This window comes from Haliaeetus leucocephalus, unplaced genomic scaffold (assembly GCF_000737465.1).
Source record: "Haliaeetus leucocephalus isolate CR32 unplaced genomic scaffold, Haliaeetus_leucocephalus-4.0 Scaffold149, whole genome shotgun sequence".
Taxonomy (NCBI): Eukaryota; Metazoa; Chordata; class Aves; order Accipitriformes; family Accipitridae; genus Haliaeetus; species Haliaeetus leucocephalus.
In genome coordinates this window covers 1484580-1500318 of record NW_010972585.1, presented here as the reverse complement: position 1 = coordinate 1500318, position 15739 = coordinate 1484580, and the positions used below count along the sequence as shown (strand labels likewise).

At 42.1% G+C, this 15739-nt stretch overlaps 1 protein-coding gene across 1 annotated transcript in view; it reads left to right on the top strand.

The window, feature by feature from the left end:
• Window positions 1–1689: 1689 nt before the first annotated feature.
• The window catches only part of LAMA4 (laminin, alpha 4), a 104000-nt gene continuing 89950 nt past the window's right edge, over window positions 1690–15739 (top strand). The window contains exon 1 of the mRNA XM_010561672.1: window positions 1690–1890. Within this exon, the coding sequence (XP_010559974.1) occupies window positions 1690–1890 (201 nt within the window). The remainder of the gene's footprint in view (window positions 1891–15739) is intronic.

Sequence of the window (15739 nt, the reverse complement as noted above, 5' to 3'; positions counted from 1 at the left end):
GTCCTGGCAGCCCTCCATAACGTCTCACCCTCAGGCTCCTGGAAGGCAGCACGCTTGCCACCAGATCAGGTCCAGGTGACGGAGAGATGTTTCCATGACTCTCAGGACAGAATTACCTGCAACCACCATCGCCGTCTTTTATTTCCTACTACAAATCTTGGTCCTGAAGCTCATAGCCTCGAGTCACTCAGCTTTTTCTTCTCTGCCAGTGTAATACTTAGTCCCACAAGCTTGAGTGGGTTTGCCAGCTCAGCGGCACCGTTTCTGAATCAGGCAGAAGTTCTTGGTGGTTAACTTCTATACGGCATCTGTACAGAATTTATGAGCCCGAAGCTCTGCCTATAGGTGTGTAGAAGTTAACATATCACCAAAACACTTTATTTTACCCTTAATTCTCTACTGACTGCTTCCTTGGTTCATAATATCTTCAATCAGACAAGAAAGGGGGGAGGGAGGGAGAAAGAAGGAAGCCACTCTCAGAATGAAGCCCAATAAGACAATTTCTGTTAAGATTTAAGAATGAAGCCCGACAGTCCGATGGTTCTGCAAAGCCCTGCACACAGGACAGCTGAGGGACAGGGTGCTGACCCCTGGGCTGGAACAGTGTGCAACAGTACAATTATACCCTGACTTCATCCCAAAACCTAGCAAGGGTTACTGCGTTGTCTTTTTGAGATTGTAGTCATAAAATTGTCAGCTGTGGGCAATATATTCAGCTTGTTTTCATACACACACTGCAAGCCTTGTTACCAGGGCCTCACAAAGCATCTCTTGAAAAAGGAATACAAGATGCCTTTTGTAAATAAAAGTTCATGAGTCTGAGGAATGAAGTCATTTTCCAAAATCGCAGTGAACGATATTCTTTTTCACGAGCCGACGAGAAGCTGAGAGGTGGGCTTGAGGGAAAGGATCTGAATGAAGCATGTTAGAGAAACCACTTAGCCCTATTAGCCCATGGCACAGCCAGGCTGTCTCCCTCCTCCTCCTCCTCCTCCCGCCCACACCCTCCCCTCCCCCATGCAAAAGAAAAGGTTGGTCTAGCAGTTTTTTTAATAAATTTGGCACCTTTCTGCCTTCCACTTAATAAACTGGACATGTTAAAAAATAAACAGTCACGAGAGTCAATGCTTCATGTGGAGTGGTTGGATGGAGTTGGGGGGGGTGGCGGGGGGGGAGAAAAGTGTGACCTCACTTTCTGAACGGCAAAGTTTGAGTGGGAGGGTCTCGACATGAAAGGTAAAAAAGGGAATGATGTGAACATGTGAAGGAAGCCAGAGCACCGAGCAAAGCGTCAGTCTGTATCCTGACAGGGGGAGATAAGGTGGCTGGGGAGCCAGCGGTGCTTTCCTGGAATACAATCTCTGTTTGACACTCTCTGCTTAAGCACTGCCCATCTGTATGTTATTGAGCTGGAGCCTCTGGGGAAAAAGAGGAGCCACAGGCACAGAGAGTGAACAAGGGAGGCAGCAAAAGCGCTTTACTTCCCTGCTTTTCCTTTTTTTTTCTTTTTTTTTTTCCTCTTTAAATCGGGATCTGGTTAGACTGCCTTGAAGTGCCACATCTGGAAACTGAATGCTGAAAGAAAGTTAAAATAACTGAGGCACCACTAAGCCAAGGGGGGCTGATTGCAGAAGAGGGTAAACAATTACTGAGACGCTAGAAGACCACTGCTGGATGTAAGGGGAGGAAATGGCTTTGATCTCCGCCTGGCCCCTCATTTCTCCTATATTATTCTTTTTGAGATGCTTCTCCTCCAGCACAGCCTCGAGTGAGGGAGGCATTTTTCAGTTTGACATTGAAGGTAGCTCAGCGGTCAGCGCGCAAGAAGCCACTGTTATCAGAGGGCAGCAGCAGGCAGTAGCTACTGGAAGTTGGGTGCCTTTTGCTGAGGTACAGTAACTCCCTTCTCTCTCTAGTGTCTGTGCTTTTCTGCTTTCATCTGTCTGTCTTGAAGCTCCCATCTGGTTAACGTTAGCTTAATCATTCGATCCTTAAAGCGATACCGGAGGATTTTTTTGCGGGGGGGAGGTCTGCGACGTTGCATTTCGGGACTGGAGAGATACAGTTCAAACTTCAAAATGTACACATGCCCTGCCTGCTGTGAGCAGACAGCTGCTGTACTTTGCAGTGAGGCTGGCTTAGCACGTCTCTGACTTTCCTGCCAACGTAACTAAACAGGCCTGTCCAAACAGAGCTATTTTACAAGGGTTAATTGTCACTACACTTTTCTGCTTGTCTTGTTGTCGTTCCTGCGACTGTAATTCACTTAAACTTCCAGAAAGGGTCTATCTTTTGGTGGCAAACTCTGTACTGTAGAAGTTTGTGCTTTTATCTTTGAATGCCACAATCTGAAGTTCCTTTTCACGATGAGAGCGGGGATAATACATCAAACGCGTGTAGGAAACTGCCTGCAGAGAAAACACCTGCAGACATTTTAAGACTTCCAAAAAGTATGAGGTTGGGATTAGTGACAAATGAAATTAGAAAGACCTGAGAAGCAATTTACAGTGGAAAATTTTCCTGCAACCCCCATGTTTTGGGATTGGTTGATGCTTCTCATTCTAGGAAGGCTGCGTCAGGAATGGACTACTCAAAAATACAGCTTGAGAAAACAATAAATTACTCCAGCATACACTGGGAGGGGGGAGACAATAATGTGTCTTGTGTGGGAGATGCAAAGTAGGAGGTAAATTGAGTTACATGAGGTCATGGGAAGGGAAAGAGTAGTTCTTCTAGCATAACATCCAAAAATGAGGTGAGATTAACACAGCCGTGTCACTATGACAATATCAAGATCGCAGTCTCTGATATCACAAGGCTAATTTCCCCCCCCCCCACGCTCCAACTGCCAGAACTAACAGCCATGGAAATAAGTGTACAAGCCCTTCAGCCAGCCGAGGTTACCCCAGGGCTGGGCAGAGCTCGTCCCCCCCGCAGCGGCTCCAAGCAGCTGGGCAGCCTCAGGAGCTGCCTGCCCACCCTGCTGGGGACTCGGCGCGAAACACGACCTGTGTGAGAAAATTGGAGGCTAAACCCTGCTCTGCTCAGCATAGGGGCTCTCGGGAGCCGTCCCGGGCTTGGATGGGCTCCACGCCATGGGATGTACAGCTCTTCTCCTCTGGCTTGTTCATCACTTGCCACCTGTTCCTTACAACGTGGAAAGTCCCTCAATGAAATGCCTGATTTAAGAGCTGGATGGGTTTTGTAGCTGCTTTTCAGAGGATAGTGTGCATAAGTGATTATTAGCCTTTCTTGATATGATTGTGTAGTATGGTTTTGCCAAAGACACAGTTCACATTGCTTCACTTTAATATATTATACTATACCTCGCGAAAGTGCTGTGAGATGTATTGAACACCTCAGGGGAATGACACTTTAGTCTCCTTCACCCATTTCAATCCTCCCTAAAGTTTCATTCGTATGGTCCAATCTAATAGACTCACTAACTGGCATTTAGTCTGGCAGTTTACTTCTGTCCCTACAACAGCAGCATTTAGACTCTGGATGCCATGTTATGAATGAATGATGCTGCCCGCTATCTTCACACCAGGGCCTTTGGCTGCAGGATGTTATGGTTCCAGGTGGAAGGAGCCAGGATTTCAGGTCCCTTTGCTAGCTGCAGATTCACCTTACTATTGCGTTTCAGGGCCCAGCTCTATGGCAATTTGCAAGGAGGCCCACTAGGATGTTCTTTTGGGATAGGGCTGATGGCCCTGCAACAGTGAGAACCTGCTTACCCATTGATCCATGTACGTAGTTGGTACCAGGAGCTGGGGATCCAGCTCTAAGCCCAGAGGTTGATGTAGGGGTCAGAGAGTGATGGTCTGGTAGTCTCTCACCCAAGGAAGGAACACCACATTTTGTCCTCGGAGAGTTTCCCCCTCCCACAGCCCACCTCCCCTCCCTCGGCCCCGGGAACAGGGTTTATCCCAGCAGGTTTGCATTAGCCTCTTTCGAAGCCTGAGTTCTTAACCCGCAGCTCACAGTGAACCGCAGAATAAACTCCCATACACAGCGCGGTTTGATTCAGCTCCTTCGTCTAAATATTGACTCAGGCCTACAGCTCTCCAGAGCAGACAGAGGTTGTTAGTCACATTGAATAGTGCCAAATTATACAAAGGGGGCAGATTTGCAAGGCAGAGTTATGGAGCTGTGGATGGGGCTTCATTGTGGACTGTGGTGCCAGTCAACCGTGATGTGAAACACGCCTCTGTAAAGCCAGAGGACAGATCAGGGCAGACAGAGACCGTGGTGTTTCAGTGTGCTGGGCAGAATTTGACCTACGCATGATTCTGCTCTACACAACATCTTCAGAGAACTGTAAGGTCTGAGACAGTGCTGGTGGGAGTTTCCAAGCTGTAACTGGTGGGATGCTCTAAAATCCTTGTAAGAGTTTGATATTATGAACCTAGAGAAGAACATGAGATCCCAATTAATGTAAATACATATTAGTGAATATTTCTCAGTTGTCCACTCCTTTTCTTTTCCCATGTTTGGCAGCCCTAAACTCAGAGGAACTTGGAGAAGTGGTTTAAAAATTCAGAGTTAATGTTAATGTGGAGCTTCTCTGTGCCTTGGATTTGAATGAAAGACTCTTAACAGCAGAGAGAAGAGGACTAACTACATTTTCAATGCTATGCCATATGCTGTACCCACTCACAGAGTGGACGGTGGGTTTGAGTTGGACTTCAGGCAACACGTGGTAGCTTGGTGGCCTGGTTGTTAATCAATATGCAATACAGTACACCTAAATCAGGCACATAAACTGTTCCCAAAATTTTTCAATCAGAATCAGGCACTGTCTTCAAGTATACAGTACTGCAGACACTACAGTACTTCCCCATACAGTACTGGAGACAGTAGGTGTTTAAAGCCTCTAACTCCTAGTGGTCTCCCCTGGAGGCCCTCAAAGGAGCCTCTTCCTCTGTAAGAACTGTGTTGGGTACTCGCTTCAGGACAGCTTTATTAATCAGCTAAAGGCTGGGGCACAAATTTAGATGTTTAAGTTAACTGGACTGGATTCCACCCAATGAAATGTCATGTTACCTACATAATGAGCACTGGTAGTGACTGTCATGGAATAGGGTATCATCTACCTCTCTGCCTGTTTCAAGAAAAATGCTTGTAAATTGATGGAAATTAGTCAGAAAAGTATCATGAGAAGGGTTACAGTGTTAGGAATTGGAAGATAGCTGAGAGACTCTATAATCCAATCTGCTTAGCTAAGAGGAAGGTTAAGAAAAAACTTTGAACTTATTGTGTAAGCACATACACAGGCAAAAAAAAAATGATAATATGCTTGCTAGTCTAACAAATGAAGGTATCATCACATGCAACAACTGGAAACTGAAGGTGACCCAGATCAGGCTACGAGTTACTTACAAATTTTAATTTCAAAGGTAATTAAGCACTGGAGACTTTATCCGCTTGTGTTGGATTGTCTATCAAGAGGCAGATCAATATGAAAAGCACTCTCAAGTACTCAGTTGTCTGTGTGCTATTTAGGATGATTAAGTTCCTTGGCTCACGAAGACAATAAGAGGATGTGGGGGAGATGTTACAGTGCCGAATCCTGATGTGTATGAGGAGACAGTGAGAAAGAGAGTGAGCACAAAGCACTGGATCCAGCTCATCGGTATAACCCAACCGCAGTTGGCGGCATTAAGTCAGAGATTGATTTTTCCAAATAAGGATAGATGAAAATATTCTACAAGGAAGATTCATCAGAGATGGAAGCAAAGGATTTAAAACTGACAGGCAGATATCAAATGAAACGAAACAAGTGAATGGCAAACATCAGAAATCTTTGGTTTAGGGTTCCACTTATTTGCTTGGACACAGCAGAAGTGGATGGTGGGACACTCCAGTTTTGGCGAGGCACAGAGTTAAAACTGAAAACCAGAAGTACCTTGTGAGAACAGTTATATCCCACTGTCATGTCAAACACGTGCCTTTAAAATAAGAGGCAGGTCATACATTACCTCTTGGGCCTGAAGCCTGCCACTGTCAACATTTGTGTTTGTATATTCCACTGACATGATGGTTTTAATTATATCGGTGTAGATTTTCTTCCCCAGTAGGAATAAAGTTCCTTACAGAGTCTAAGGTAAGAACAAACAATAGTACAAGACTTCAAATACTAGAGAGTATGGCAAATGATTCCCTGTGATTCACATTGTGCAGTCACTCACTTTAATGTAAAATGAATATAAGGTGACATTGAGAAAAAGACTCATTTCATTCTGATGTAAATGACTACTTGAGGTCAAGAAAATAGCCAAGAGAGCTATAGGAGATGAGTGTGGGAGGGATTAGTGGAAAAAAGGGAAGACAAACATTCTGTGGAGACACTTGCCAAGCAAGAAAAGATAATTTCAAATGTCCTCTATGGAAAGAAGAGAAGCAAATAGTGGGAAAGGAAGCAAACTAAAACAAGAAGACAAGAGAGAGGAAAAAATTAGACCAAGAATGAGATAATCAAGAGCCTTAAGAGTAAAGAAAAAAATGAAGTAGCTGGGACAGGGCAGGAAGCCAATTCCCAGAGTGAAGGAAAGCATGATATTGTTGGACGGATGGAAGAGGAAAACTGTTTCCAGCATCAGTGGTTTTGGCTCAGGGGAAAGGCAGAGAGGCAAAAGAAGTCCTTTAAAGGAAACTATTATCATAGTCAAGTCAAAATTAGCCATTTACTATAAGAGAAAGAAAGAGGCAGAAGTTATCTGTTGGAGCTTGCATGTTAAAATGATATGTTTGACCATCTTTTTTTTCCCACCTGACTTCTAGAGCAGCTGCTGATCTAAATTTTCAAAAGCAAGAGACAGTATTTGAAGTGCTTTGTTTCTGGCTCTCTAAAGTGATAAGCAATAATTAGCACAGGACCTGTGACAAACTCACCTCTCTAAAATGGCTCACATTAAGTATATAAAAAGAAAGCAACCCCAACAAGTCCCAACCACTTGTTAACAAAGACTCAAACTATCACCAAATTGCCTTCACCCTTTCCTCCATAAAGGTTGGAACAGAAAGTCTTGCAGACTGTTTACAGAAACCACAATTTGATCCTTACTTGTGACATTAATCTGTTCAAAACAAACTAGCAGTCAAAGAAGCAGCAGAAGACCTAATACTGAGGTGTGAGCCAAAAAGGTGTTTAGCTTGACAGAAAACTTTATATTCTTTTAAACTAATGGGAACTGTATCTACCTTTAAAAAAGCCAATCTTTAAATGAATTCATTTCAGACCCTTGAGGTTATGTTAGGTTAACTCCCAAAATGGGCAATTTGGAGTTCTAGCTGCTGTTTTTTTCTAGTACAACAAGGTTATGTTCTGAGAAACATCTATTAGTGGGGAGGAAGTTTTACTGCAGATGTTTGTGATTCCAGCTTAAGTTTCTCATCAAAGCTTTAATGAAAGTCAGCTGCTTGGAGTACAGCCACCAGACCCCAAACCTTTTAAATCATAGGAAGCTGAAGGAAATGGAAGTGCAGGACAGAGCAGATGGATAGTGGGAATTGTTCTTCATTTCAAGAAGGTGCATAAAGCACTCACCAGAACAATGCAATTTAAACTCCACTGCAGTGAGTTCCCACAAAGTTTTGGGCAAGTACCAGCAAAGTGCCCCAAAGCTTATTCAGGGCTGTGAAAACCAGTAACAGGCATTTCATGCCCACTCTTATTCATGACATAGGAAGCAAGGAAGGAATTAGAAGTCCAGTTTTTCCAGGGGGCATGAGAAGCAATAAAAGAATTGGTTTCTGAAGGAGTACTTGTCCTGATTTAAACTGATAACAATTAGAGTTCCTAGTGTTCAAGAGCTGTGGAAAATAGGTCTAGTTTCTGAGTAATATATAACCAGCCATTGATAACTTAAAATTTGCTTCTGGACTCACATTTCAAACACCAAAATACAGACACCCTTGGTTTTTATATTTTAATTGGTCCTCTTGAATGTTTGGATCTGATCCCAGTTCATTTCCAGACACCACCATGAGCTGGGGATGTTTGGGTTATGCATCCTAATGCAAGATTCAGCAATTGCTGAATAGCATTGTATACAAAGCTGTTAGATCTCCACAGTTTATAAAATCTAATTTTTTGTCATTAAACGATATCAAAGAGATTTTCCTAACTATCAGTCAGGATACATACAGTGTGTATTTGGCAATGCAAACAGAGATTGACTAAAATGCAGTAAATACTGTCTAGCTTTGCCATTCCTGTTTAGCTGTATTGTGCAAATTTTTAGATGATTATTTTCTTAAAATAAATATTTCAGGAAACTAGAACTCCCTTTTTTTCTTTTAAGACAAATCAGCAAGAAACAGTGCTAAAACCCCAGCATTCAAGTTACTAAGTTACCTAATAGGAGCCAAAGAATAATAGAGGGTTGTGAAAAATATTTTAGAAATTACTCTTGCAAGTTACAAGACTGTAAGACGAACTAAAATGTTATTGTTTAAGTCATGACACATGGAAGCCAGGGAGCACGGGAAGAACTGGCACACTTGAATGTTAATGTGAAACATAATGTAATAATTACTGAATAAAAAGTCTCTACCTGCATGAACAACTTCCAATATGATCTGTAAAAATAGTCATTTTAGCTAAAACTGTAAGGCTTTGAATCATTGTTTGACTGTCTTCCCAACAAAAAAGAATGAAAATGAACTCGTTCAGCCTTTCACCATTGGTGTAAAGTGGAAGAAAAAGTTACATGGAACCAGCACCTAAACCAGAGTGTTTCTGGGCTGTGCGGTACCTTGTTATGACCCTACGATGCATCCTGTTACTGTTCTACGAAAGGCTTTCTGAGCAGCAAGAGATGAGCAGACTTCTTGTCTGCCAAGGTGACTGTAAGGCCAATATGTCCTAGGGTTTCCCACTGTGGTTTTCCACCTCTGATCCTGGATGAGAGCCCATGGACAGCCACAGACAGCCTACCGTTCATGACTCCCTTATGCTGTGCTCCCCACTCCTGGCTCCAGGGACCCTTCCTTGAAAGCACTCTGTGGAAGCAAGTACTTATCCAGAGAAAATCTGCTCCAGTATCCAAAAAAAGAAAAAAAAAAAAGAAAGACCTGACAGGGCAAAACACGGCACAGCCCTCCCTACCCCAGCTATTAAAATCCTACATACCCCAGAAAAACTAACGCAGCCCGGCCCATTGAGGGTCGGCGAGGTCTCCGGAGCACCAGTGCTGGGCACAGATCCATTCGGGGGGGAGGTGGGCAGGTTCAGGGGGAAGGTCTAGACATGGAGTAAGGTCAGAGGGGATTTGTGTGCCCTACTCAGCCTTTCGCAGGTTTGTGGTTTTCTGTGGCTCCCTGCTTCCCATCAATGGCAAGGATTGTCTTCGGAGTCTCAGCAGAGTCTCTAAGGCACCAGCTAATTCCCTTTAAGGTCAGCTGGAAACAGGGGTTTGGGAGATGGATTTTTGTGAGGGCTGAGGAAAGAAAATGTGGGGTTTTCCTCTTGATGCATCTATTCTCCACCCTTTTTGAGACAAGAAGAAACTAATTTCTTCATTATCAGACTATGTCTATGATGAAACAAGCCAGGGGCCGAGAGGCAGTGAGAGCTCAGGGCAGGTTATCCCTTCTCCCAAGCCCTGGCTTTTCCTCTCTCCTTTCAGAGCACAGCCTCTGCCCACCTCCACGCTGGACGTAAGGCTTGTAGTTAACCACGCCGAGCTGCCTCACTTCCTTCCCACACATTTAAAAAGTGCTGGGATGGTGAAGGGGGAAGCCCTATTTCTGAGAACAGCCCCAAAACACAGCCCCTGCCCGTCAGCCATCCCCAGCAGCTGCCTGGTTTGTCCACAGTTGGGCCACCCTTGGGAGGGGGAGGTGGATGGAAGCTCTTTCTCTTGATCTTTCAAGATTTTCACATTGGTTTGTGTTTCGTGCTAACAGGCTTTTAAATTGAAGCCATGGCCATTGGTCAAGTAGATCGTTGTATGTCTCTTACTGTGATTCCAACATTTCAAAGAGCTGCAAAATTAGAGCAGGAAATACTAGAAATCTGGGGTGGGGAAAATTGCTGCAAAAGGGGAAATCAAAGGAAGCTTCGGATTTACTCCCTCAGTTTTAACAGTGTCCCACGAGCACAGTTGTACCTGCTTCAAAGGCCACTTTTCTTCTTTATCCCTTGCAAATTTTTGTCTCTATCTGGAAATCTCTCAGGGAGTGCTGTAGTTTGTCAACTGATTATGGCCCACTTATCTGGGGGACTGAGGAGGATAAAGTATGACTCAGAACACACATTTCATGTGAATGTTTTGTAGGGACTGGGTGGAGGGTGGTTAATGAGGAAACAACACAGAATTATTCATCCCTTTTCCTGTAAATTGTTCTCCTTGAATGAACTTGGCATTTTGTTTGAAAGAGGAAAATCAAATAGCTACCTTTCCAACTGCAGATTTTCTGTTTCCACCAGTGAGCATCCGTAAGAGTAAGTTTTTTACTTAGTGTCTGTAGTAATAAGTACATTAGAGCAGAGGTTGGTATTAATCTCTAATTCTTAGCCAGCTTGTAGACAGCTAAAACATTTTAGCCCTCCCCCTTTTTGGAGAAGCATGCCTTTTAAGCAGAGGCTTTGTCTTTCCCACTGTATATGGAAAAAATGACTGTGCACTTCTACGGAGAATGCCTAGCTGAAAAATGTTTATATTGGATCCAACCCCATCTCTGTTGCTGAATGGCATTTTGTTTTCCACTTGGACTGGGGAAGGAGTAACAGTCTGGAAACATTTTCAACACCGGAAAATTTTTTTAAATTAAATACAATTACTTAGTCAAGGTAATAGATAATGTTGTTGCTCTGCATAAAGCCATCTGGCTTTCAGCTATCGCTTGTTTTTGTGAGAGTTGCTGTTAGTCTGTCCCTACTACAACGGAGGTACGCACAAGCCCACTCAAAGAACAAGAACATAGAGTGACAGTGGGCTGGGGAAGGGGGTTCCTTGTCATTTTTCCCTGTTGCCCATGCTCTGCTTTGCTTATTGGTTTGGGGATTACCCATGTGCAATTAGACATATTCACTCTTTCTCTGAGTGCTAGCCCTACTATGCAACAGGGAGAAATAGAGGTAACTTTTGTTCTGTATCTCCCCTGCCAGCAGGATTTTACCTAGAACTGGAGCAACTAGTTTCAGTCTTGCTAGTTTTAGTTTTAGCAATCTCTGAGCTCCTTGTCTAAAACTTTGGGAAGATGGTTTCCATCAACGTCATAATCTGTTCTTAATTTTCATCAAAAATAGACTTCTGTTTTGGAAGCTGATGAGTTGATAACTCCTCAGGTGATACATAAATATTCCCAATTGTCAGCAATAAGTCAGCAAGTGAGGTTTTCAAATGAGGCTGTTACTGTTAGGGCCTTGTCCTGTCTCCCTTAAGGCAATCACAATTTTTTCAGTAAATTCTGAGGAGAGCTCAAACCCTCTGTAATGATGAAGATCTTACAGTGTTAAGCCGTTGCTTAACACAGCAACAGTTGGAAAATCAGACTCAATTCAGTCATCAGATATATTCTTTAGCAGCTGCAGACTGGCCAGACACAGCCCCGTGCTCTCAGGTGGGAGCATCACTGGGGATGCAGACAAAAAAGGGATAATATTGAAATCCACACACAGGGGGTGACAGAAAGGATGCTAGTAACAGAAAATAAGGCTTCATTTGTTTCATCATTCATCGAACAGTTCATTTACTGAGAAAGACTACAGATTCAAAACCAGAGTGACTGCTTTATTTATTTTTTTATGTTTGAAGATTCAAATTACTCAGCTTCAGAAAAACACACCACTGCAGCTTTAATGAGCATTTCATATCACTTACCTAGAAAACCTCTTTATTAAATTAATTTGCCCAGATCTATGGCAAATGCACCCAGTGAGGCTTTAATTTTCACTGAACCTATCACATCTTAGAATTTAATTTAAAAAATAAGAATATGCAACAATATTGGGAGTTTTCACTGAATGACTATTTCAGCAAGAAAGAATTTGCTTTTACATTTGCAAGCTAAATAACAAAACAGAAAGCTTGTTATTGTGTAATTCACATAATTGCTTTAGTTTGTAATCTTATTAAATGCAATTAGAACTGAGATACCTGTCAAGATAAGTGGATAAAAAAAGATTACCAGCATTGGGCCCAAAACTCTTCACCAACTTCTGGTTAATTCCTAATTTACAACATCAGTGGAACACTGGAAGTAATAAATAGTTCACAGTTAACAATGTCAGAAATTTAAGAGAACAATACAGGAATTTAATGTACTACACCAGGGTGCTTATTATAAAACTATCATGAATATTGATTTGGAGATTAAGGTAAAGAATGTGTTCCTCTCAGTAATGTTTACAATTTTAAAAATAAATTTGAATTTGCAAATGGCTAATTTGCGTTAAGTTTCTGCCCTTGAAATGGTAAATACTATAGAGTGGCTTTTTGCATGCAGACAGTTCTCTAGCAGCTGTAGTGTCGTATTAAATGGAGTAATTAACTGTCTAGCTATGACATCACACACTGAATTAATTTCTCCAGTAATAATAGTTAGAATGTGACCTTTCTAGTTCAGAAGAATTTGATACTGTAGACCAGAGGTGATGAAGGCTTATAGAAATTATAAATAGAGCTTGGAGGCCTAAGGGGAAGCTGGTGAGCAAGCTTGTTTGTTTTTAATTCTCTAGGTTTGTGAGGCTTCAAAGCTCAGGTAAATTTAGCAAAAAAACAACGGAGAAGAAATAAAATTGCAGAGCAGATCTCTGCTTTTGTCTGCGTGTTGTGGAGTACCTCACGGTGTAAAGCAGGACTTCTGTCTATCTCTCTTTATGATGACTTTAATGGTAGAGCACGTCTGGCCAACAGGTCAGTTATTAACTTCTGAGAGTCTCATTCCCCAAAGACAGACAAAGATCCCTCTGAAATGTCGCTTCATAGGGATTTATAGGTTCAAGTACAAAGACAGTCTTGAATTTGCTATTACTCAAGGTCTGGGAATTTGAAATTCATTTATTTCTTGAAATGATAACTTAAGCTAGAGTGAAGTATGACAGCTCTTAGAAAGGGCATCACCAGGGCATTTTATTTTTAAAATTAATTATTGTTTAACTGAGTGGTTGGAAGAACTTACAGCAACCTCCTCCATAGCCAAGACCTGGTCTAGGAAGATGCATGTAGCAAACTAAGAGAAATGAACAGGACAGGTTAAGGGGAAATTATCAGCAGAACTAATGTTATTTGTACCTTCAGTAGGAGCTCCAGTTCTTTATTTGTTTTTTTCAGGAAAAGGAAAATGTTTTAATCATTGTATCTAACAAAAACAAATGCCCTGAAAGACAGTTTAACAAAAACAACTTCTATATCAAATCGATTTTTCCATATTCGTATTTCCTTCCTCTTATGAAGAAAACAGATTTTCCTTAAATATCTTAAAAGCTCTCCTACAAAGTTAGTTTCAACTTTTCATGTGAAATTTTAACACTGAAATGTAATTCTTTCTCTTTCTCCCTACCCTCTTTGACAAATCCTTTTCATATATCTGGTATGCCTTGGCAGTAAATCCTTGCAGGTCACTCATAAAAGTTGCCCTCAAATACCGGAGTGTGGTCTATCCCTTAGAAAGTATGGAGAAAAAAAAAGAAAAGACAGCACAATGCCAAGTAGTGCTGGGTAAATATGCAATTGGCTTTAAAACGTGGCTGTTTAGCTGGAAGCTGAAAAAGTTCTGTCAGCACTGGATTAAAAAGACTGGAACTCTTGGGTCCAGCAATGGCTTTATATTCACTGCAGGCATCTGAAACAAGCAGATCATGACTACCAAAAATGTCTGCCCATGTGGGGATATTTATTATTCCTGGCAGTTCTGACTAGTTCTCTTAAAAGACATGAAGTTGTTGACTGTGTCACTGCTGTGGGTTACACTGGGTCCATGTAGGACACTGTAATCTGGGATTCCATTGGGTACACTGCTGTGGATGACATTGGGTACACCTGGACACAGTCCCAGGCAACCAGCTGTAGGTGGCCCTGCTTGAGCAGGGGGTTGGACCAGATGACCTCCAGAGGTCCCTGCCAACCTCAACCATTCTGTGATTACTGAGATTCTGAGTGACTGTGGTCAATATTCCATTTTACAGACAGAGAAACTGAGTGAAAGTAATGTTCATGGTCACACAAGAGATGAGCAGAAGAATGTGTTTTCTTGAGTCCCAATACCCTTATGAACATAGTTAGGGGCAGAGGAGATCATGCACAGAAACAAGGTGATGAGTTTCTCATCTGTTCAGTGAGAAAGAATATTTTTCCTTATGTTAATTTCAAACAACATAATGAAACTGTTGCTGTGAGGATGTTAGTAGATTAGAGGTGAAGGGTATGTCATGAAGTGGATGAGTGACTAGAACCAGGTGCAGGGAAAGGCAAAGTGGAGAAGAGGAGTAGGAGGACAAATGGAAACCAGGACAGGCAGGACACGAGCATGAGTAGAGGACAAGGCAACAGCAGAAGGGCTGTGGGAGCCAATGGGGGCAGATGAAGATCCACAACCCATCAGCATAATGGTCAGATGCTCCATTAATAGAAACAGCTCAAGAGAAGTACAGAGGCCTCCCCCAAGAAGGGCCAATGAACGACCATCTCATCTGGTTGGCATTTACTGTAAGACCATTTAAATGGCATTCAAGCCTCATTGCCAACAAGAGAGACATATAATATAGACAAGACTAAAAGGTAACCTATAAATAAAAACTAGAGTGAATGTGTGCTATAAATATAAACTGGGGAGCCATGAATTTAATCAATGCCTCACTATATATAAACTGACCTATTGGAACAGGCTGTCTGCAGCAAACCCCTCATTGCTACAAGTACTCGCTATGCTTTTGAGGAAACTGTAACTGCATAAATCTCTATCCATATGATTATTCTTTCTCCTTTGGCAAATTAAAATCCATAGAAATTTTGGGGACACAAGAGCTAGAAATTGATAAACAAATTATTTGCAACTATATAGTTATGATTGTAAAGAAGTGGCAGGGATATGAATAACAGATAGGACAATACCAGAGCTGTCATCAAACACTTGTATATAAAGAGCCCAAGGACACCACCTAGAAATATTTTCTCTCTCCTGCCTCAAAAAAATCAGAACAAAACAAAGCAGGGAGAATTTAATTAGACAAATTTTACCCCAAGTCATACACTTCACATAGGATCCATCAGATCATGAGATCCTTTGTCTACATGGCCTACCATAGTTAGATCAAACGTAGTAGTAGAGGTGGATCCTTTTGGCAGGTTGGAGGAGTAAAAAAATCCAAGTGTTTAAATGCAGCCATCTGTTAACTCAACCATTTCAGCTGTTGAGAGACAGAGACCACCCTCTTAAGCTTCTCCCATAGTAGCTATTACAGGGAAAAATGCAGAGCTTTGCTTTGCATTTCTTGATTACACATTGCTGGCAATCTTGTGAACAGTCTAGTGTTCATGTGTGGAACAGATGAGAATAAAAGCTGTGAAGAAGAGGAGCAATGCCAAATAATATTCAAAGCAGCAAATAATATTACAGGCTCTGTTTGCATGCTGTTATCACTGACAGTCCTACCCTTTTGGAAAACAGGAATCAGGAATCTGATCATACAGAGGTGTCTCACAGCACCTGATGCTGGGTTCAGTGATTTGTTATCTCCTAGTTATGAAGTGTGGCAAGACAGTCTTTCATGGTTAGCTAGGCCAAATAA